General features: G+C 39.9%; 1 protein-coding gene across 5 annotated transcripts in view; it reads right to left on the bottom strand.

Moving 5' to 3' along the window:
- st6galnac (ST6 (alpha-N-acetyl-neuraminyl-2,3-beta-galactosyl-1,3)-N-acetylgalactosaminide alpha-2,6-sialyltransferase) overlaps positions 1 to 22,933 on the bottom strand; it is a 108,604-nt gene extending 85,671 nt beyond the window's left edge. The window contains exons 1-2 of one of the 5 annotated variants that reach the window (XM_048610886.1): positions 22,720 to 22,933; positions 14,372 to 14,468 (exon numbers count right to left, since the gene is read on the bottom strand). In XM_048610886.1, coding sequence (XP_048466843.1) covers positions 14,372 to 14,449 — 78 coding nt within the window. In that variant the 5' untranslated portion in view covers positions 14,450 to 14,468; positions 22,720 to 22,933. Of the gene's footprint in view, positions 1 to 11,800; positions 11,848 to 14,371; positions 14,469 to 22,719 lie in introns of those variants that run through there. The other 4 variants (XM_048610888.1, XM_048610891.1, XM_048610892.1 and 1 more) reach the window with 4 other exon arrangements.
- Positions 22,934 to 23,857: the final 924 nt, after the last annotated feature.

The following is a 23,857-nucleotide window of genomic DNA, read 5'->3' as shown; positions in this document are numbered from 1 at the left end:
AATCAAAGTAATGATGCATTTTTTATTCAAAGTGACATGACGTTACATTGATAAAATCTGTTGACGTTACAAAAACTAATATTTCTTTGGCTGTATCAGTCAATGGAACTTACAAATATCCTTTCAACAAGTCAATTTTTGTAACAAATTATATTTGTCCAATCCTCTTGTGACAGTACTATGGCTTTCAAAGGTGCATTTGGTCCTTTTTTTAGGGTTGAGACAGGAGTCTGAGCCCTCTGCTTCAAAGCCCATGAAACAAACAACTTGTGAGGCCTTAGGTTTTCTTTTCTATGTTTGAAACAATATACAATCAGAAGTCACACGACATCCAACAGGTTTATTTGAAATCACAAGCTTTCGGAGTGCTGTTCCTTCATCAGGTGAAGCTTTGGGCTATAGCCTGGGGTCGTGTAACTTCTGACTTTGCCCACCCCAGTCCAACACTGGCATCTCCACAGCATTGCGACCATCAAAACAATAGAAGCAGCCTGAATGGACCACCAGGATTTCTAGGTGTAGTTTTTCAGTAGCAGTTACTGCTGGGGTCATGAAGCTGGGTTTGGAGGCTGCAGTACATCACACACACACAGACACACAGATTTCTCTTGATGTGTTTTCCTGGGAGAATTGCATGTGAGACAATCTATTTTACTGAATTTGCCTTTACTAAGGGCATGTTTATGGGATGTTACTATATTGGAACAGTTACTGCTTAGTAGTTAAATAATTCTGTTAAGATTTCCAATAGAGTTAAAGTTATTCCAATTTCTTCTTTCTTATGTTGTATTTTAACTATAGTGTATGATTAGAGTGTGTTTTGCTTCAAGCCTTGTAGTTTGACCAATCAAATTGCATCCAGTATGCAATGCCTGATGCTTGCCTCTAACATCAGGAAAAGTTAGGGTCTAGACTATCCTCTTAATATATTTTGTGAAGGTTTGGTCTGGTCCATAACACTCTCAATACAATCGACCATACATGAAGTCAGATACAAAGCCACCTTTGTTAATAAGTTGATTTTGGGAAAATCATTACATGGTCTTTGAGATTCATCTGGTTTTGGCACTATCACAACAGGTGATCTTCATCTACTATAAATTGTTTCATAAATGTCATTATACATCTTTAAATTTAATCTCCTCCCTCACATGGGCAAACTTCTCTGAGCTGAGTCGGGAAGGATGTTGATTTATGAGTAATTAATCCCCTACATTATGTACAGCCAAAGACAATTTTACTGGTGTATTTATAATTTGATTTGGGAGTCTGTAACAGTTTTTAAAATATTTTAATAGTTTTCTGGGAGATAGCATAATTTTCTATTTTTTTTTAAAAAGCACCTCTTATCCAATTTGCTTAATGTAGAATCAACTTCTGAAATTTTAATTTCTGATTAATTCTTGAACTTTTTTATCATTCACTATTCCTTTCTCCAATGTAAATATAATTCTATTCTGACTATCACTAACATATTAGCGTGAGACACTTACAGCTTTTTCCTCATGCAGAGTACTCACTGCTTAAATTTAAATCGTTGTGTTTCTCGTTGATTTGATAAGGTCCAATGAAGCTTGCTTTTAAAAGATTCCCCAGTGACAGGTAACAATATTAACACTGTCTCCAGTAACAAAATGCCACATCTTTAGTCATTTTGTCTACGTCAGTTTCACTGCTTGTTGAGCACTAGTCAAATTCTTTTTGGCCAACTCACACATTTTGATTAGCTTTTCTTGGAAATTTGACTAAGGTTGGAAATGTAGTCTCCAAGCTTTAGTCTATAAATGTTTCGAATTTAATTTAATGGGTCCTATGACCTCATGCCCATATATCACTTCCAAGGTACTGAATCCTGTGGATTAGTTTCAGGCATCTCTAATGGCAAACAATAATAAAGGAATTCCTTTATTTCATTGGACACTCTTAACAAGACATCTGGTCATGGTTTTCCCAAAGTTTGATGGCCATCCTTCCAATTCTCCTTGAGTTTGACTTTTGTGAATGATAAGCTGAAGATGGAATTGTTTTATTCCAAGTCTATTATTTCTTTGAATATCAGTGACACAGAATTTGAACCTTGATCTGACTATTTCTTTGGGTAATCCTATTTTGTGAAAAATTGAACTAACATCTGCACTGTCATAGCTTTCTCCAAAGGCACTAACTCACGAAAGCTTGACAAAACACCCATAATTGTTCAAAAGATACTGATTCCCTGCAATTGGTTTTAGTTAGTGACCCTTCACAATTTGTTATGGTCCTATTAAAAAGTTCTTCAAAAGCTCATATTGGAATTAAAGGTGCTGGCTTAATTGACAGTTGGGATACCCCACTACCTGATGTGTATGGGATGTCTGGCAAAATTTCACCCTGTCTTTATATTACCTTGGTTAATAACACTGACTTAGTATGTTGGTTTGTGTTTTCCTACGATCTAGATGACCTGCCATTGGAATTTTATGAGCCATGCATTGAATTTTGTTACTATACTCCGATGGCATTCCCACTACCCAGTCCTCATCAGCTGGTCACAGAGTCATACAGCATAGAAACAGACCCTTCGGCCCAACCAGTCCATGCTGAACGTAATCCCAAACTGAACTAGTCCCATCTGCATGCTCCTGGCCCATATCCCTCCAAACCTTTCCTATTCATGCACCTACCCAAATGTCTTTTAACTGTTGTAACTGTATCCACACCCACCACATCCTTGGGAAGTTGATTCCACACATGAACCACCCTTTGTGTAAAAAATTTGCCCCTCATGTCTTTTTAAAATCTCTCTCCTCTAACCTAAACAATGTGCCCCCTAGTCTTCAGCTCCCCCATCCTAGGGAAAAAAACAACTACCATCAACTCTATCTATACCCCTCATTATTTTATAAACTTCTATAAGGTCACCCCTCAACCTCCTAACCGCCAGTGAAAAAAGCCCCAGCCTACCCAGCCTTTCTCTATAACTCAAAACTTCCATACCCAGCAGCATCCGGGTAAATCTCTTCTGAACCCTCTCCAGAGGCATAATATCCTTCCTATTACTGGGCAACTAGAACTGGACACAGTATTCCAGAAGAGGCCTCACCAATGTCCTGTCTCACCTAAACATGACTTCTCAATTCCTTTACTCAAAGGACTGGTATCAGAAGTGGCCTCCATTTCCTGATTAGTATTTTATCTTTCAAATGACAATGCTAAGGTATTGGTTCTGATTCAATTTCTGAGTCAGTTATTTGATACAACTCCTCGAATTCAGGATCCATCTGTTGCCTTTAAAGAAAATGGGTAAAATACATCGACCTTAATCTCTTCTGTCCTTTTTCCTTAGGTTTTCAAAAGTAATACCAGATCAATGAATTAACCCATCACCTCCCTTTTCATGGCCTTCTCTGGTTGCTTAATCTATGGACCCGACATCCAGTTATGACAGAGTCTGGAAAAATATAGATATTCCTCCTGTAGCATCTTCTTTTACTTCTCCTGGTTGGTCCACCATCTTTGGTGATATTTTCAAACTCGCAAGGTCATTCCACAAAATATAGAGTCAATTCCTTCTATAGGGATTTGTTGAACTGCTACAATTACAACCTTGTCATTTACAAAGTCACGCTTTATTCCAACTCTCTAATGGCAATCTCCATGCATACCTTCAGTTAATATCTTCACTGAAATTAACTATCGAGAAAACAAATTGTAACTTTAGCCAGCAGTAGTGACTGACATGCTCCAGTATCTCTCAATGCCTTTATTGGTTTACTTCCTTGTTTGGAAGTGTAAAGAAATACTTTTCCCTTTGAAGTAAAATATTTACAAATTCCAGTCTTCTGATTATCTTTACCAATAATCAAAAGAAGAACGATCTTGATTGTTCTCTTCCTCCCAGGCTCTGATGAAACATGCTCCACCAACATTTCATGACGTTCTATCATAGTCATACAGCATGGAAACAGACTCTTCAATCCAACCAGTCCATGCCTACAATGTTCCCAAACTAAACTAGTCCTACCTGTCTGCGTTTGGCCCGTATCCCTCCAAACCTTTCCTATTCATGAACTTACCCAAATGTCTTTTAAAACAGTATAACAGTACCTACATCCACCATTTTCTCTGGAAGTTCATTCCACACACTAACCACTCTGAGCAAAAAGGTTGCCCCTCATAGCCTTTTCAAATCTTTCTTGTCTCACCTTAAAAATATACCCCCAGCTTTGAACCCCCCCCATCCTAGAAAAAAGACCCTTGCTATCCACCTTATCTATACCCCTCATGACTTTATAGACCTCTACAAGATCACCCCTCAACCTGCTCTCCCCGTACCCCTTTAAGGTGCTGCTTAAAATCCACCTCTTTGATCAAGCTAATGGTCATCTAGCATACCATTGACTTCTAGTTTAATACCAAATTTTGCCCTAGAACTCAATATATACTGCCTTGGGACTGATTTATTACATGGAAGGTGCTAAATAAACACAAGCTTGGTTGTTGGATTTGAAAACAAAGTTGGAAATTTCAAAATCAGGTGCTGTTTAACCAGAGAACAATGTGGGCCAGTGATAATAAGGGTGCTGTATGAATAGTTCTTGGTACAAGGACCCCAATAGCAAAGTTCTGAATGTTGTGGTTGGTTGGCTCGCCGAGCTGGTTCATTGTCCAGCGAGCCAACCAACCACGACATCCACAATCCGAGCTACAAATCTACTCAAAAAAACCTTAGAAATCTACGGGCGAAGTGAGCTCAAATTGGCACGAAAATGGTAAAACTATGCCAAATGACAGAGCGCTACCCGCAAACAACTCTACTTCCTACACTGATGCCTCTGGAACCAGGTATTACCACGCAGTGTTAGATACAAACGCCCCCATCAATATGCAGAACAACGAATCAGCTCGGCCAGCCAACTAACCACAACATCCACAAACTGAGCTACAAATCTACTCAAAAAACCTTAGAGAGTTCTGAATGACCTCACGTTTACCAAAGGGTCAAATTGTGGAGTCAGCCAGAAGTTTTTTTCTAATAGTCAAAAGGCCTGACTGAGGACTCCAACAGTAGACGAGCAGGTTAGGCGCTATTACGGCAATAGATATAGGCTTAAACCCGATAACAGTACCAAGGTACAATTTGCTTGTACCATATGTATTGTTGTTATGGACTAGACCAGACCCCTGCAAAACATTTTCAGAAGGTAGCTTAGACCCTAACTTTTTCTTATTTTAGAGGTAGATGTGAAGTGCGCATTCCAAATGCAATGCAACTGGTCAAACAACTCGACATTAAGCAAACTTGACATTATATATAGATAGAGTTGATGGTAGTTGGTTTTTCCCCCTAAGATGGGGGATTTCAAGACTAGGGGGCACATTTTTAAGGCGAGAGAAGAGAGAGAGATTTTTAAAAAAGACAGGAGGCAATTTTTTTTTAAACACAGGGGGTGGTTTGCAAGCGGAATGAACTTCCTGATGAAGTAGTGGATGTGGGTACAATTACAACATTTAAAAGACATTTGGATGGATATTGGAGTAGGAAATGTTTGGAAGGATATGGCCAGGATCAAGCAGGTGGGACTAGTTTAGTTTGGGATTATGTTCAGCATGGATTGGTTGGACTGAAGGGTCTGTTTCTGTGCTGTATGACTGTGACTCTAAAACACAATTTATTTAAACACTATAGTTAAAATATAAACAAAAGAAAAAAGGAACTTAGAATAACTTAAACTATTGGAAACTTAACAGAATAATAGATACAGTAACAATTACTAATTAACTATTCTAATGTAGTAGCATCCCATAAACACACCTCTTCGCGAAAAGGAAAATTCAAACGAAGGTTCTCACATGCAGTTCTACAATCCAGGAGAACAAAAATATCAAGAGACATTCACGGAAGCTTCAATTTGTTTTCAGGCACCAATAGCTTCTGCTTAAAGCCAAAACTAAAACCTACAAAAAAAGCCGAGGAAGTCTGGTCTGAAAGAGTTGGCCAAACTCCAGCTGCTTCCGTTCTTCCAACTTGGGAAAAAAAACCCAAGGCCCCTTAACTTGTTTACTTTCTTACCAGCAGCTCAATACCTCTGCCTTACAACCTCTCTTCAAAACAAAAAAAAACTAGGACAAAATAATATCTTGAAAGCCATATCATTGTCACAGTATGGATGACCATCCAGTGATTTTCCTGACGGAAAGCCCTCAGAACACCATGTAAAAACTAAAAAAAAACCCGAAAGAATTACAAATGCTGTAAATCGAAAGCAAAACCAGAAATTGCTGTAAAAGCTCAAGAGGTTCCACGAAGGGTGACTCCATCCGAAACGTTAAAATTGAGAATTAACTCTCAAATTCTCTCCAATCATCCGAAACGTTAAAATTGAGAATTAACTCTCAAATTCTCTCCAATCATCCGAAACGTTAAAATTGAGAATTAACTCTCAAATTCTCTCCACAGATGCTGACAGACCTGCTGAGCTTTAACAGCAATTTCAGTTTTTGTACCAAGTAAAAATTTTTTCTATACAATTTTACTTCTAAACTCTCCCCTCTCCCTTCACGGGCTGATTCAGCCATGTTCAAATATTCCACCCATTGTTAGTTTTGTTCATTATTTAGCATTTCTATAGAGGAGTGGCAGCAGAAAACATCAAAGAGTGAACATGAATGTATGCAGTACGTGGGCTCTAAGGCCCAGTGTATGTACATTATTAATAAACTGCAACATCACATAGAAAAGTCTCTCTCATTTTAATACAAAGCTAGGTTAATATTTGAAAGAACTACAGCTGACCTAGGAATAAATCCTTACAGAAGATGATGACTGGAGTAATACTTTGAGCTTATAGTGAGCTCGTAGCATTGAGCAGAGTCATTTTCAAGCCAGCTTGATGATACGAAAAGCTAATGTATCATAAATTGTCAATTGGACAGCACGCCTGTGATTCCTCGCATTGTCACGATGAAAAGCATTTTTGATCATCCCCATTGGCTTCTTTGGTCATGATATATACAGAGGAAGTAGTCTCTGTTTGTTTGGAAACACAATAAACTGAGCAAATGCCAGATCCAAATTGAAATTCAGAGAAAGGGGTATATAGGAAATGAAGAAATAGTCACTGACTTCTAGAATGCTAGAATCATCAAGAGCTTTCTTATAACATTTCTTAATTGTAGCTCTGTTTAAGGTCAAGTGGTAGTTTTAAGTTTCCTTTTTCCCAATCAATTTCTGAAAGTGAGTTGAAGTATTCTGTATAAAGCCATGACAATGAAACTGCAGCAGGTTAGTATTCAAGTGTTTTGTGTCAGGATAACTAGTTTTCAAGTACAGCACAACAGGCAGGACTGTGCTATTTTCTACCAGTTCTGGGTAGAATAGTTTAATACCTTAAATCCTCAGTTTTATCATTATGGCTATTTACTTGTCCACTCACTCTGGTCATTTTACAACTAACCTAATGGCTTTGCAGAGTTCTTTTCGTAATGCCCTTTAAAATCGAAGGTGATCACACAGGGCATTAATAATATTTTAAGAATTTTTCTATCATTAAGTAGTAAATAGCGAAGAGGGTTTTTTTTGCCCTTTCAATAAAACTATGCTGCTTTTACAAAGTTACAGTGAAAGTCAGTTCAGCTGTTTTGTTAGTGAGCAACTAGCAATTCATGAGCATCTTCAGTAAGCTGATCATTTACACTGCAGACGGAGGTCGTTTGGCCCACTGTGTATGCACCAACTGAACAAGAGCTATCAGCCTGATCCACTTTCCAGCTCTTGGTCTCTAGGGTTCCAGCACTTCCAAAAGAAAAGGGTAAAGTTGCCATCACCCTACTGGACCATCAGTCGCTCTCTCATTAAATAGAGAGAGATGACTGGTGATGTTTTAACCAGAGTGTCGTCACACCTCAAGTGAGGGGAATGGTTAAGAGTGAGGGTCCTTCAGGGCAACCCCAGATTCTGTGGGAATTGAAGCAACGCTGTTGGTTTCACTCTGCATCACAAACCAGCCATTCAGCTAACCAAGTCCCTATTTCCAACTGTAATGAGGGTATGTATCACTGCTACTCAAAGGAACTCCCCATTACTCTGTTCTAATATCTAGTATTTTCCATGGAGCGTCAGAGGCAGAGGGTGACGTTATAAAAGTTTACAAATTCATGAGGGGCATGGATAGCCAGGGTCTTCGCCTTAGGGTAGCAAAGTCCGAAACTTGAGAGCTCATAGGTTTAAGGTGAGAGGGGAAAGATTTAAAAGGGACCTAAGAGGCAACTTTATCACACAAAGGATGGTGCATATATGGAAAGAGCTGCAGGAGGAAGTGGCGGAGGCTGGTAGAATTACAACATTCGAAAAGCATTTGGATGGTCATATGAATGGGATACGGGCCAAATGCTGGCAAATGGGATTAGCTTGGCTTGGGATATCTGGTCAGCATGGACGGGTTGGAGTGAAGGGTCTGATTCCATGCTGTACAGCTCTATGACTCTACATTGAGTCAACATCTTTTAAAACACATTATCTTGTTTCCCACTTCAAACTCAACTTAGAGCATATCAGAATCAGTTTCAAAGATAATTGTTTTGAACATGTTTTAATAATCTGCGAGAATATGTTGGAATTGGAATTGGTTCTTTGAAAAGTCTAGTCACACAGCCTCCATATGTATTTTCAGAGTCTACTCTGTGAATATTTATGCATGCTGAGTTCTAATTTAGTGACAAAACAAAGGGTTGAGATGGTGAACATAAATGAATAATTTAGCAGAGTCACACCAATCCCCGGTCTATCTGATTGTCTTGGAACATGTACAAATGTGACTATTATATCCAAACTCTGCACCGTTCAACAATATTCACCAGGATGGTTGACTTGCAGTAAGGTAGTCATGCAATCTGACAAGAACTGGTAGCAGGATCCCAGGAGTGGTAAAATTCTCCACAATCTGCTGTTTCTCTGTGCTGATGGTCATAATGGACCCCAGGCTTCAGTTGGACAGCGATAGGAAGAAAATACAGTTTGAAACAAAAACAGAAATTACTGGAGAAACTCAGCAAGTCTGGCAGCATTTGTGGAGAGTGCAACAGAGTGAATGTTTCGAGTCCAATGACCCTTCCTCAGGACTCTGAGTTTTCTGAGATTTTCAGCATTTGCAGTTCTTTATTTCATAAGAAAGAACACAGTTTGCCAGGGAGTTAAACTCAGCAAATATTTTCAAAGTGTGAAGCAGCAGACTACTCAAGGGCATTGCAGGCTGCCAGCTTCATTCACCATTCTTGACAGAGTGCCTTCTCTTAATGTGGAATAAAATAGATTTTTGTTGGGGTGGGAAATTCCAAAACATGATCCTTAAGTAATAATTTTGTTGGTATCAACAAATTGTCCAGTCTATTGCTTCACACTTGACAATACATAACCTTTAAAAAATACATCTATGAACACTATCAAATTGTTTATAAATGCTTTAAGGTGCTTTATATATAGATATGCTACAATGCAGAGCAGTTCTTACAAAGAAGAACAGCAAAGTGAGGTTGTAGACTTGCTCACCAAGCTGGTGTGTTTGATTTTGTCACCCTGCTAGGTAACATCGTCATTGTGTCTCCGGTGAAGCGTTGGTGTTCTGTCCCACTTGTTACTTATATGCCTTGGTTTGCTGGGGTGGTTGGTATCACTTCCGGTTCTGTTTTTCAGTGGTTTGTATCTTGGGTCCAGTTCAATGTGTTTGTTGATGGAGTTTCAGTTGGAATGCCAGGCCTCCAGCAATTCCCTGGTATGTCTCTGTTTGGCTTGTGTTATTATGGATGTGTTGTCCCAGTCTAATTTGTGTCCCTTGTTGTCCGTGTGTATTGAGACCAGTGAGAATTAGTCGTGTCTCTGGGCGACTGGTTGGTGTTCGTGTATCCTTATTGTCAGTTTTCTTCCAGTTTTGCCTATGTAATGTTTCTCACAGTCCTTGCATGGTATTTTGTATATTATATTAGTTTTATTGGTTGTGGATATGGGGCTCTTTACATTCGTCAGTATCTGTCGCAGGGTAGTTGTTGGTTTGTAGGCTAGCCTGATACTTAGGGGTCTGAGTAGTCTTGTGGCCATCTCTGATATATCCCTGATGTACGGTAGGGTGTCTGGCCATGTTGAGTCTTCTTGTTATGGTCTGTTGTGGTTTATATTTTAAGCTTTATGGTAGTACACATTTTCTGAGGCACTCATGCAGGAAGTATAGTTGTTCGTGGATCGTGCTCAGACAGATGGGAGACGAATGCCATCCACAGGCCAGTTTCACGGTGTTGCACCCGTAGGTGTTTAAAGTTTTTGAGAAGATTTGTAGCTCGGCTTGCAGATGAGGTTGTAGCCTTGCTCACCGAGCCGGTGGGTTTGATTGCAGACCTCATCCACAACCCAAGCTATAAATCTTCTCAAAAACTTTGAGCAGAAAAGTACCAGACCGAAACTTCTTTTGGTCTACAACACCATTTTAAATGAGACGAAATTTCATTCCACTAAATCCTTGTAAATATTGGCACTAAATGCAGATTTCTATTCAAATGAAATCCCTCAACAGAATCAGAATCATCCTCCGAGCTACTTCCTCCTTTCTTCATTTACTCTAAGCTTTTGTCTCACCAGGTCGTGTTTTTGGAGTTCCTGCTCTCTTTGAAGATCAAATTTTTCCCATTTTCCATGTTTTCTTTCCCCTTACTCTCCAATTCAAACTGTCTATTTCCATTCTGTTTTCCTCTCTTTCTCTTCCTTTACTATTTCTTTTTGTTTTCCCGAATTTCATCCCCTTTTCCTATATTTTTCTTTACATACAAGTTCTGTCATTTTGCTTTCTCTCACTTTTTCCACTATGTCAAGTTCTTTCTCATTTCTAGATGAATCTTAACTAATTCTACCTGTAACACATCAATTTCAGGTCTCCCTCTTTATAACTGACCTTTAAATATTTCATCTTTGTATGAGACATAGCTTTTAGTTCTACCTGCATTATATCTCTCAGTATAGCCTTAGCCAAAGATTTCAATAATTCACTGCTACATTTGCTCCTCCTAGAAGTGTCTTCACACTAGTCAAAGCCATTTTATTTTTACTCCAGTCCATGTAATAAATACAGGAGAGTTATCGTGAAGTGTATGTCCAGTATTTTCACATATTTGTTTCTTTAAAGAATCAACGTTCCTTCTTAAATTCAATGGATTTCTATCCCTGCAGTAGCCCCAATTTGTTATGATCTCTGCTGATGGTATGCTGAACAAGTCAGATCCCAAAGTGAAACCTGGCATGTTGGCCAGAAGTTTGATTGCTGTAATTTGCTTAAAAGAAGCCACCAATGTGCCTTTAACTGAAGAACATACGTTACGACATGAAAGGAAAAATAATATCAAATGTTTTTATATTTTAAAATAGCTTACCATCACCGTGAGAAAAGATTCAACACTTTTTCCCAGCAATATCCTTTATAGGCACTCAACCCCAATGAAGTATCATGGCTGACTTCATTTCACAATTTCTTGAACAACTGACAAGGTCACAGGTTTTTCCCTCAGCAACCTTCTGTACATACACAAGATGTGATTCTCTCCATCTCTCCGAGACTGAAAGACACAGGCTAACTCACCGAGTTTTCTGACTTTGATTACTTTATGATTGTTACACACCACATCTGCCTCTACGGATCTCTTCTGAAGTGAACCTGCTTCTGGTTCCCTTTTCCATAGGTCATAAAACTCAAATTAGTAAACAATTTAGCAATGAATTTCCCAGTAAGCTTATCACTTAGTGCAAACCATGTACTTTACTGAAAATGACATTTTGACTCACTGTTCAAAATTGACTTCCCGACCTGTTTTAAGAAAGTCGCTCCCACCAAGCAAAAACTAAAAAAAAAAAGTACCTCTATTTTAGAATCCAAGTTTCCCCAAACAGTAAAGATATACTCTTACATCACCATTCCATTAGGCTGGAAAATTGCAAATCTAACTCTTTTATTCAAAAAGGGAGACAGAAAGTAAGGCTGTTAGAACCATAGAATCCCTACAGTATAGAAACAGGCCATTTGGCCCATTAAATCCACACTGATCCTCTGAAGAGCATCCCATCCAGACCCACCCCTCTATCACAGTAACCCTGCATTTCCCATGGCTAATCCAGCTAGCCTACACATCCCTGAACACTATGGGCAATTTTGCATGGCCAATTCACCTAACTTGCACATCTTAGGACAATGAGAGGAAACCAGAGCCCCCAGAGGAAACCCACAGAGCTATGGGGAGAATGTGTAAACTCCACACAGACAGACGGTTGCCCAGGGCTGGGATCGAACCCAGGTTCCTGGTGCTGTGAGGCAACAGTGCTAACCACTGAGCCACCGTGCTGCCCCATAAAGGTTAGAAATTTGCCTCAGGAGGTTGTAGAACACCAACAATCTTGATTTTGCTTTTCCCAATCCACCTCAAGCAGCAGTGCTATTACACACCATTGGAGCAGGTGGTCCTGCCTCAGAGGGAAGAGCATTATTACTGCGTCACAGGAACCCTGAGCAAGGTTCAGGAACAGGAACCAGTTTGTGAACATGATACATTTAACATGCAGTTATCTACAGAACATAACCACTACTGTCAAAAACTGGGCTTCCTTCATGATCTCCAACCATCGACAATAAGAAGCATATTCCAAGCTATTTTGAAAGCAACAATTATTGCGCTGGAGAATTCTTGAAGATTTAACCTTGCTTCCTGCTGTGGAAAGAGTTAAGAATTGATTGAACTAAAAATACTAATGCCGCTAATTTTCTGTTTGGAACAATTTTTACTTAAGTCAATGCATGTATTTTGTACCGAATTTTCTTCAAACTCAAAGATGTTAACTGTCTTCTATAACAAACTTCTTTGTGCATATCGTAACTTTGGATAATGAACTCAATTTAAAGCTGCAAATGTTCAGAAATGTTTATAGTGTGATAACACAGCTGTTCATTCTCTTGTAGCAATAATTAGACTTCAGATTTCAACTTTTAAGAAGATTACAGTATTCTAAAAACAATCCAATACCATAGGAGTCAGCAATGTACGTAGCTGTTTAGTGGAATAATTTGTGCATTTTTAAGTAACTGCAACATTTGATGGCTAACTTGTTTCTGTTGCTGTAGTGTGATTATAATTGTAAAACTAAATTATTGTTGAAGACATTTGTTGTGCACACTGTTGAGATTTATGGAAGAATGTAGTAATGTTACTAAGTCTACTTTTTAGTTAAACAGTATGCATCTACTTTGGCTATGAAGATACTTAGGATTGCTTTATTGATTGTTAAGACTCTCTTTAATTTGGCAAGTGTTTTCTAGGCAACGTAACATCATCTAATTGCAGGTTGTTTCTATTCATGAACATCATAAACACTGATACATTGCCTGAAATCAGCATTTTAAATTTCTACAAATTTTGTTAATATCAGATAAACATCATCCTGTCAAATGGCCTAAAACTCGTATCAATTGTAGTAAACAATGACAACAGTTTAACTAGGATCACTTCAACTACGGTTTAAAGGCATGAATTAGTTACACCGCTACTAAAAGCTTGAAGCAAATCCCCTTCCCTGCAGTGCTTGTCTCGCTGCATTTACAACTATTACTAGTCTGTTAATCCAATGTAACACATGCAAAACGACATAATTGGATAACTGTCTGAAATGAGATCTTGTCCTTTCCCTAGGAGTGATATCAATGCTATTATTCTATTCTTACCTATCCCTTCACATCCAATCCTTGCACAACAGCATTGGGTTTTATAATCCATTAACGTACACCAGTACAAGAAAGTGCACTAGTACACATAACATCTCCATTTATTCTAAACCTTGGGTAATGACAATTCCTTTGTAGGACATTCAAATTATTTTCTGTTAACATATGTCCAGGTCACATCCCATTTATTTTGTGTTTGTGGTTTCTAAAATTATAGCTGGTGCACTACACCTGAAATACTGAAGATGATATTCATGTTAATAACACTTTTTGCTGCAAAGTTATTTTGCTGTGATTCAGTTTTTGGCAATCATATTGACCAGTGACATTGTATAGTGTTGGTACTGACTACATGTAAAGTTATTTCAAGCATGATTGTAGGGTCTGCAGTAATTCAGTCTGCCCAGTTGCTCTTACGTGGAAGATTGTATGGCTGAAAGGAACTGCCCCTACTGCCACTGCACTTTTTGAAGATTGTTTGTTTGTATATAGCTTTTTAAAAATGTGGTACTATCTTCATTAGACCTTGCAAATATTTCAGTCACAAATGCAATGCTTTAAATATAGTACACGTAAGATCAAAACAGATGTGCATTAAAGACATGCATCATATATGCTCCAAAAAGAAGCTAAAGTTGGCCACATACTTGAATATTTTTCATCCATTTCAAAGGGAGACTGAAGTGATAAGAGGATAATTGCAGGTATGTTTTTCTCTGTGTCATTCTTCCGTTAGCTTAAAATCTGCACAGAGAAAACGTTAGAAGGTATTTTTAGAGATGGTATACCTGAGCGCCTGGAAACATTCAAGGTAATAAGGCAGGGTCAACATGGTTTTGTGAAAGGAAAGCCTTGTTTAGACAACTCATTAGAATTTTTTGATCAATAACTGCACTGTGATTAAATGAGAATCTTTGGATGTACTGTACTTAGATTTTCAGAAGGCAGTATAATGGTGCCGCATCAAAAGGTTATTGCTGAAAATAAAAGCATATGGTGTAGAAGGTAACACTGACACGAATAGAAGATCAACTGGATAATAGGAAACAGACAGTAGGCATTAATATAGTTTTCCCTTGTTGACAACATGTAACAAATAGTGTGCGACAGGGATCAGTTCTGGGACATCAACTGTTACAATTTATCTAAATGGCTGAAATGTAGGGACTGAAGGTATGGCTGCTTGAACTTGCTGATGACACAAAGTTAGGTAGAAAGGTAGGTGTAAAGAGGACAAAAGTGAGTGGGTAAAGAGTTGACAAATTTGGCATAAAAGGCAAAATGTGAAACTGTCCATTTCAGCAGGAAGAATTTTTTTAAAAAAATTATCAAAATATTGCGGGATTACAGAGCTCTGACATGCAGTTGGATCTGGGTGTCCTCGTCCTAGTGCATGAACCATAAAAGGTTCATATGCATATACTGCAAATAATTAGGAAATAAAATGTTCTTGTTTATTGCAAGGGAAATCAAATATAACAGTAGGAAGGTTGTTCTTCACTTGTACAAGGCATTGGTGAGACTTCTTTTTATTCATTCATGGGATGAGCTTGCCACTGACTAGGCCAGCGTTTACTGTCCAGGCCAGCATTTATTGCCCATCCCCAATTGCCGAGAAAGCTGTTAACTGTCAATCAATCAAATTGCTGTGGGTCTGCAGTCACACTTTGGCCAGACGAGATAAGGATGGCAGTTTCCTTCCCTAAGGATATTAGTGAACCATATGGGTTTTTCCTGACAATCAACGTTAGTCTCTTACTTCCAGATTTTTAACTGAATTCAAATTCCACCATCTGCCATAGCAGGATTCAAACCCCGCTCCCAGAACATTACCTGGGTCTCTGGATTAACAGTGCAGTGATAAATACCACTAGGCCATCACAGAGCAGCTTGGTAACTCTAGACAGATATCTGGAGCATTGTGTGTGGTACTAGTTTCCTTATATAAAGAAGGATGTAAATGCTTTGGAAATACTTCAGGGAGTAGGCAGGTTGCCTTTTGAAGAATGTTTTGACAGCCTGGGCTTACTCTTCTAAACTCCAGCAGGTACAAGAGACAACATGATTAAAACATGTAAAGATCCTGAAGAGTCTTGACAAGGTGCAGGTGGAAAGGAGGCTTCCTCTTGTAGGAGAATCTAGAACTTGGTATCACTGTTCACAAATTAGCTGTTGCCCATTAAAGACAGGCTCAGGAGATACTTCTTCCTCACAGAGGGTCATGAGCTTTTGGAAATCACTTTCTCAAAAGTTGGCGAAAGTAGAGTCTTTTAAGGAAGAGTGATAAGCAAGGGTTTAAAAGGTTATTGGGAGTCAGCAGGATTATGGACTCAGAATCTTTCAAAGACTTGAGTGATTTAGTCCCATTCCAAATTTGTATATTCACATGAAGAAAATGAAAATGAATGCAACAACAGTAGCTGTTTGCATTTTATATTGCACGTTTAACAGCATAACTGTGGCAGACCCTTTTGGGACCATTCCAGACTCAGAGGATTCCTCTTAATTTTGGATTGAGAAAGACAGATCCTGAAGAGACTAATTTGGAGTATAAATGACCAACCCATCTCTCTCCAAAGGAAAGGAATGTGTTAACATTCTCTAAATAGCCCATTTAACAAGTTTAAGACAAATTAGAATATCTCTGATATTATCAGTCTGGGCTGCTCCTCTAATATACCGCCCACCATGAACAGTATGGGATCAAGTCCTTAAGTTAGTTATCCCAGAAGGAAACTTCAGTAGAACTTGTTAACAACTTAGGATTGCGAGGGTGGCTCAGTGGTTAGCACTGCTGTCACACACCGCCAAGGACCCAGGTTCAAATCCACCCTCAGGCAACTGTCTCTATAGAGTTTGCATGTGTTGGTGTTGGTTTCCTCCAGGTGCTCCAGTCTCCTTCCACAATCCAAAGATGTGCAGGTTAAGTGGATCGGTGATGCTAAATTGCTCACAGTTTCCAGAGATGGGCAGGCTTAGGTGGGTTAGCCATGGGAAATGCAAGATTATGGGAATAGGGTAGGGGACTAGGTGGGAGGCTCTTCAGAGGGTTTGTGTGTAGACTTGATGGGCCAAATGGCCTGCTGTATGGATTCTATGATGCATAACTGTTTTGTGCACCTCAGCGTGGTGCTCCAGTACAACTAACACTTTCCATTTTAAAATACTATTGTGTTTTCCCCGTCTGGGATTTGTGATACATTTTAAAACATATCAACATTTATTAAAGAAACAGATAGGGATCGTAGGAAATAGGGTAAAAATATAACCTTCTTTGACAATCCAGTTTTATTTCAATTATCATCACAATAATTTTTTATCTTGTGACATACCCCTAAACAAATCTGAAATTTTCACAACTGGTTCTCAAAACCTCTGGCATTCGCTAGCTAACAGCATTCTGAATGTACCTACACTAGACAAAGAAATAAAGTTCAGGAAGGGAGCTCAAGGATGAAAGAAATAAATGAAAAAAGTTGGCATTTTTAAGGACTACCTTAAGAACAAAGAAAGTGAGGTAGAAGAAAACAGGGGGAGGGATTGAGAGCAGAGAGTAAAGGCAGTGACAGGCATGACCAGGAATACATTAAGGAAGGTCAAACACCCAAGATGGCAGAATTGAAGCAGCACAGAGATCTTAGAGGATGTTAATGGGCTAGAAGATTTATGAGAATGGTTCTAGAGATGAGATACTTTGAAGTTACATGGTAGGTTGGTGAGTCTGAGACTGTTCTTTTCAGAAAGGAGAAAAGAAAGGATATTTGAGAGATGTGTTCAAGATAAGAAAAGGATCAGACTCAATATGCAGAGACTGTTCTTGTTTGTAGAAGGGTTGGAAAGCAGAGGACACCAATTTTTTTTCCCCCTTTATTTGTTCACGGGATGAGGACATCTCAAGCTTGGCCATTCCTAATTGTCCAGAGGGAAGTTAAGTGTCAACCACATTGCTGTGGGTCTGGAGTCACATGTAGGCCAGACCAGGTAATGACGGCAGTTCCTTTCCCTAAAGGACATGAGTGAACCGATTTAAGATGATTCGCAAAGAAAGCAGTGGTGGTATTGTAGGTTTTAATTTACTTTGTTGTAGAGTTGTTAGAAATTAGTTGTCATATCCTTAAGTGTACCGGTTAAAACAGTTTTCCATATGTAACACAAACACAAAAGCACAATAGGTAAGCTCAGGTGGTGGTAGTTACAGTTGTTTACAAGTTATGACATGTCACATGAAATGATTGCTTCTAAAAATATCCTTTATTCATAAAACTTGCAAAAGGACATTACAAGAGATTTCAACTTGAAATCAGATAGAATGAAATTGAACTCTTAGATATTATAATTGTCTTAATGTGAACATTATACATTCCATACACGGCAGATAACCCGAGGATCAAACAGTTCAAATTCAAAATTGCAGAAAATGCAAGAGATATGATCTTTTCTCCACGCACTATGTTCTGCTCCAAGGTGCCTCAATATCGTATCATTATGCCTAATGTTGACATTGTGCAATCCTTGTAAACCACAGACCATCAGGGATTCCATCAACTTGGTGTACAATGGCTGAAAGGTCTGAGACAGTATCCCTTCCCCTTAGGGTCTCTGCAGCAGCTACCAAAGCTTTCATACAGCTCTCAGCATCCATTTCCTGCATCTAGGAACGCACCAGTCTATAACACTCAGGCACAGTCAACTCTTTGCACTGGAAGACCAGCGAGTCACAGAATTGTCACAGAGCAGGAGGTGGCAGTTCAGCCCAACATGTCTGTACTAGCACACCAAAGAGCACCCTTCCAGCTACATTTGATGTTTATCTCCATGTCTGCCTCTGGGAACAGCCCGTATATCAAGAATCAATGAAAAAAATGAATTCAGACTGTGTAAAAGATCTTTTGTTTAAAAATTCTTTGAATGTGGATAACCCCACGGAGAATTTTAACTAGTAATGACTGGAAACACATCTAACCAAATGATTGTGAAATAGGACAAGTGTATATTAATCTCCTTAATGGATGATGTTGATGAGCAAGTAGCAAGGAAGCAGGAATCATGATGCCCCTCTTCCCCCTTCAATTGATGACAAGAGTGACCTAAACCAGGCTCGTATCACTATCATGGAAGGTTTATTAGGCAATAACTGACCAATCAGATGGCACAGGGCCAAGCTGAAATGTGTGCATTAAATAGGATTTATCAGACAGTAAGTGTGCACAGTCATAGAATCCCTACAGTGTGGAAGCAGGCCATTCAGCCCATCAGATCCACACCGACCCGCCGAAGACCATCCCACCCAGACCCACACCCCTACCCTAACCCTGCATTTCCCACCTAGCGGCACATCCCTGGACACTATATGGACAATTTAGCGCAGCCAATCCTCCTAACCTGCACATCTTTGAACTGTGGGAGGAAACCGATGCAGACACAGTGAGAATGTAGAAATTCCACACAAACAGTCGCCCGAGGGCAGAATCAAACTCAGGTTCCTGACATTGTGAGGCAGCAGTGCTAACCACTGAGCCATTACGGCTCATCTGGAAGAGGGAAAGACAGAAGATCAACTGTAATCAAAAGACAAGAACCACAGTCAATGGAAGTTGAAATGTGTTCCTTTGACCTTTGTCCTTTGCTAAGTATCAGTATTAGCCGTGTGCTTTCATACCTCTGTGATTTGTAACTGGCTGGCTGGAAATCCCTTTCTGATTAGCTCTCCAAACCTAGTCATTTAATTACAAGACTAGGGACAGTTGCAATTAATTAAAACAAATACAAGATCTTATCAAAATACTGCAGATGCTGGAAATCTGAAACAAACAGGACGCCAGAGAAACTCAGCAGGTCTGGCAGCATCGGTGGAGAGAGAAACACAGTTAACGTTCCGAAGCCAGTAGGACTCTAAAAACGAAGACTCATATCAGACTTGAAACGTCAGCTCTGTTTCTCTCTCTTCGGATGCTGCCAGACCTGCTGAGTTTCTCCAGCATTTTCTGTTTCTATATTAGATCTTACAACATGAAGAAAAGCTTCTTGTGCAGTAAGTGGTTAGAATCTACAAAGACCTCAAAGTTACAAGTGTGGCTTTTAAAAAAGAATTGGATAAGGAGCTGAAGAGAAAACATTTGCAGGACTAGGGAAATGGCAGTCCACTGGAATTAGTAGATTTGCTCTTTCAGAGAACCGTAAAGAACACAATAGACAGAATGGCATTTGTCTGTGCTGTAACCATTTTATTAGTCTTGTATATCAAGACTGATGTCCACTTACTGAGTTATCCTCTTTACTAAAGCAGATTTATTTCTGCCTATCAGCATGCAGCCACTTCCAAAACAGAAAATTTACATGAATCTACAAAATTTCTGAAGTCGTTTAAATGGTTCTTGATATTTTGGCAGACACTGGTTGAGACCCTACTTCTGAGCCAGAGGTGCACATTCAAGTCCCATTTGTCTTAGAAGTGTGTTATAAGTGGTCCAGAATATGGTGATTAAAATAACTAAAACACTGATCTTATTAACATAACTTCAGGAACTATTTCCATGACTAGGGCAGCATGGTGACTCAGTGGTTAGCATTGCTGCCTCACAGCGCCAGGGACCCGGGTTTGATTCCACCCTTGGGCAACTGTCTGTGTGGAGTTTGCATGTTCTCCCCGTGTCTGTGTGGTTTTCCTCTGGGTGCTACTGTTTTCTCCCACAGTCCAAAGATGAGCAGGTTGCATGGCTGGGCCATGCTAAATTGCCCTGTAGTGTCCAGGGATGTGCAGACAAGGTGGATTAAATGCTGGTTAAGGGATCGGGTTGTGGGTCTGGGTGAGGTGCTCTTCAGCAGGTGTGTGGACTCAAATAGGCTAAATGGCCTGCTATCATTGAAAGATGTTTCCATTGGTCGGAGAGACTAGGACCCAAGGGCACAGCCTTAGAGTAAAGGGAAGACCTTTTAGAACAGAGATAAGCAGAAACTTCTTCAGCCAGAGATTGGTGAATCTCTGGAATTCACTGCCACAGAAGACTGTGGAGGCCAGGTCATTGAGTACATTTAAGACTGAGATAGATAGGTTTTTGATTATCAAGGGGATCAAGGGTTACGGGGAGAAAGCGGGAGAATGGGGTTGAGGAACGTATCAATCATGATTGAATGGCAGAGCAGTCTTGATGTGCCGAATGGCCTCGTTTCTGCTCCTATGTCTTATGGAAGTGCAAAAATATACTGTAATTGGACCACAGATATACTAGGAGGGGTTCTTGGAGAATGGCATATGTCAGATGGTGTGTATGGCAGTCTGCCTGAAGATGCTGTTGTGGTGAGCTGAAGTCACTGGGTATTTTCTTTTTAAACCCATTTTTCTAACCAATATGTTCAGAGATGTTATTGCATACCTCCAGAGCAAGTGACGCTTGAACATGGGTCTCTCAGTCCAAGTGCAGGGACACTACCACTGAACCATAAGAGGGTCCTATGAAGTCACTAGGTTCCCGCTCTGACTTAAATGCCAAAAAAATTGTGGCATCTAGTTAGCTTACAGTGGGTAGTTAAGATAGAAAGCTGCCTGCTGATGGGGTGAGATCAGCTGTTAACAGACAATAATCCCCTTAATAGACAACACACACCTGTTTCCCCATTGACATAAGGGACTGGCCAAAATTATACAGGGGTAGTGTCTCTACCTCTGGCCAGGAGGCCCGAGTTGAAGTGCCATCTGATCCAGAGGTGTGTGTAATATTGGAAAACCAGCTCAACCCCAAAGTGGACATCACTATTCAACCACATAATGGACTTGACTAAATTTCTTTCCTGGGTTTATCAAACAAGAAACTTACTGGCACCTCTAAATAAGAGGCATAAAGAGGAGAATTATTTCATAGCAGTGGTAGTATCCCTACATGGGCATGAGGCCCAGGTTCAAGTCCTACCTGCTTCAGAGGTGTAATAACATGCTGAGTGAAAATATCTACAACATAAAAGGGGGCTGCTGTTTCAGTCCACCAGAAGAAATGACTTCATTCTGAGGATTGTGAATCTTTGAGTTCTCTACCAGAGAGTGTTGTGGAAGCTTAGTCTTTGGCTGTGTTTATGGTAGAGATTGATAGATTTCTGATTCCGAGCACAGCGTTACAGATGGGGTGGGCAAAAGGTTTTGACCTGTTCACTCAGCTATGATCATATTGAATGGCGGGGTAGGCTTGACGGGCTGAATGGCCCACTCCTGTTCCTATGAATTATTAACCTATTCCACAGTGTTGCCGACACTGCTACAGCAAGTAGTACTGTCCCTGTTTTGTCAGCAACAGAAAAAGTTTCTGACATTGAAGCCTATGCTAGATTTCTGCCCACATAAAACACATTCTCTCTCTCTCCCAGGCCGGTCTTCTGACTAGAGCGGCGTAACGTTTTGCAAAAGATCTTCCCATCGCCTCTTTACCAGTCCTTCCTCCTAGAAACAAATCCACTAGCTTTGTCTCCAGTTTTGTACTGGCTAAAAGGGCAAGTGGGTGGGGGAAAGCACGATGGGGTTGTGGCTCTACAACATTTGTACTATTGTAGCAATGGCCTCCCGCGGGATATAGACCATTGCTAACAGCCCTGATACACTCGAATCACGCTATCTTCCTGCAAATATTACGCAAGATACACAATTGATCCAATTTGCTAACTTGTGTTAAACAGCGAGGGAATATCTAGAGTGCAGGACGGGCGTTAGAGAAATGTTTATTCTAAAATCGGCAGCCTAATTTTCTTGGAGTGAATGAGGAAGAAGCGAGGGTTTTTTTGTTCACACGCTGTGTACATCAGACACTGGGGTTTTCAAACGGTAACAAGTTTCAACGTGAAACTGTTCAGTGCTCTCGTCAGTAATTGTAGCAAATCGCTACACCACAGCAAAGTGCAGTAAACTTTACTATAAGTTACTCTAGAAGCTGAAATTCACATACTCCAATCTGCACAAATCAGACATTTCTCAGCAACAGGGGGACGAGGTGAAAAAAAGATCATTACTCACAGTTAACAGTAAAGTACTCTAATGCAGAAAGCCTACAGTCACATAGCGCAACGCATACGCCTGACCTCGCCACTCTTGTCAGTTTTGGGCTTTAATTAAACATTCCTGGAGATCCCGCCCCTTAAAATATTGGTAACGCCTCTTCTTCACAGGATATTCAAACTGTTCAGAGAAAAAAGCACGGCCAGACGCTGTTTTTGAAGCGTTCTTCGTACTCATTCCCAATTGCGAGGGCACTTGTTGCTGGAAAAATAACTGAGGCAGGAGTTTTGGCTTTGTGCTCTCTGGAGAGAATAGCTATTTAAAGAAGTAGTTGCTTATTAGCAGGGAGCTAGCTACAGTCATGTTCCAAAGTTGAACTGTTACAAAGCTCCCCACGCCACCCATCCCCCAAACGGAACATCACTCTGCTTAACTGTTAAAAGTTTCCTGTACAAGTTTTCATTTTTACCCTGTTTCTGTCAAATTGAAAGACTATTCGAAAAGTAATTTCTTAATAAAAAAAATGCGTTTTACCCAATGTTATTTTCGTTTTCTCTAAGCCTGAAAAGCACAAAAGGATTTCGATTTAGAAATGCGTTTGTAACTCAAAACCCACAACACAAATAAGTAATCACATTAGAAGCGTCAGTTAGCACAGAGTAACCTCCCACAAGTGAAAAGGAAATATTTGTTTGCTTTTTTTCGTTTGCTGGCATTGACAGAGGGAGGGACTTTAGCGACAACACCTACGCCCGTGACCTCCTGACAGCCCAGAGCCTATCCGTCATTGATAAGGCCCAAGGTGATTGAATACGCCCCACTTTACCTGGATGAGTGCAGGTCCAAGCACACTCAAGAAGCTTGGCACTGTCCAGGGACAAAGCCCGCTTGATTGGCACTTGGGTGGTAGGTGCCTGGAATCCACCAGGAAGGTGGTAGAAGCAGATATGATGACAACATTTAAGAGGCATTTAGACAGACACATGAACAGGCAGGGAATAGAAAGATATGGACCATGTGAAGGCAGACGACCCTATTTAGTTTAGAATGGCATCATGGTCAGCACAGCACATGGTGGGTCAAAGGGCCTGTTCTGTGCTGCACTGTTCAATGTTCTATGTTCTATGTTGAAAGAAAAGAATCCCAGCCTATCCAA

Source organism: Rhincodon typus, chromosome 23 (genome assembly GCF_021869965.1).
Source record: "Rhincodon typus isolate 14 chromosome 23, sRhiTyp1.1, whole genome shotgun sequence".
In the NCBI taxonomy this organism is placed as follows: Eukaryota; Metazoa; Chordata; class Chondrichthyes; order Orectolobiformes; family Rhincodontidae; genus Rhincodon; species Rhincodon typus.
Note: the sequence above shows the minus strand (reverse complement) of the source record. Positions and strands in the feature narration are given on the sequence as shown.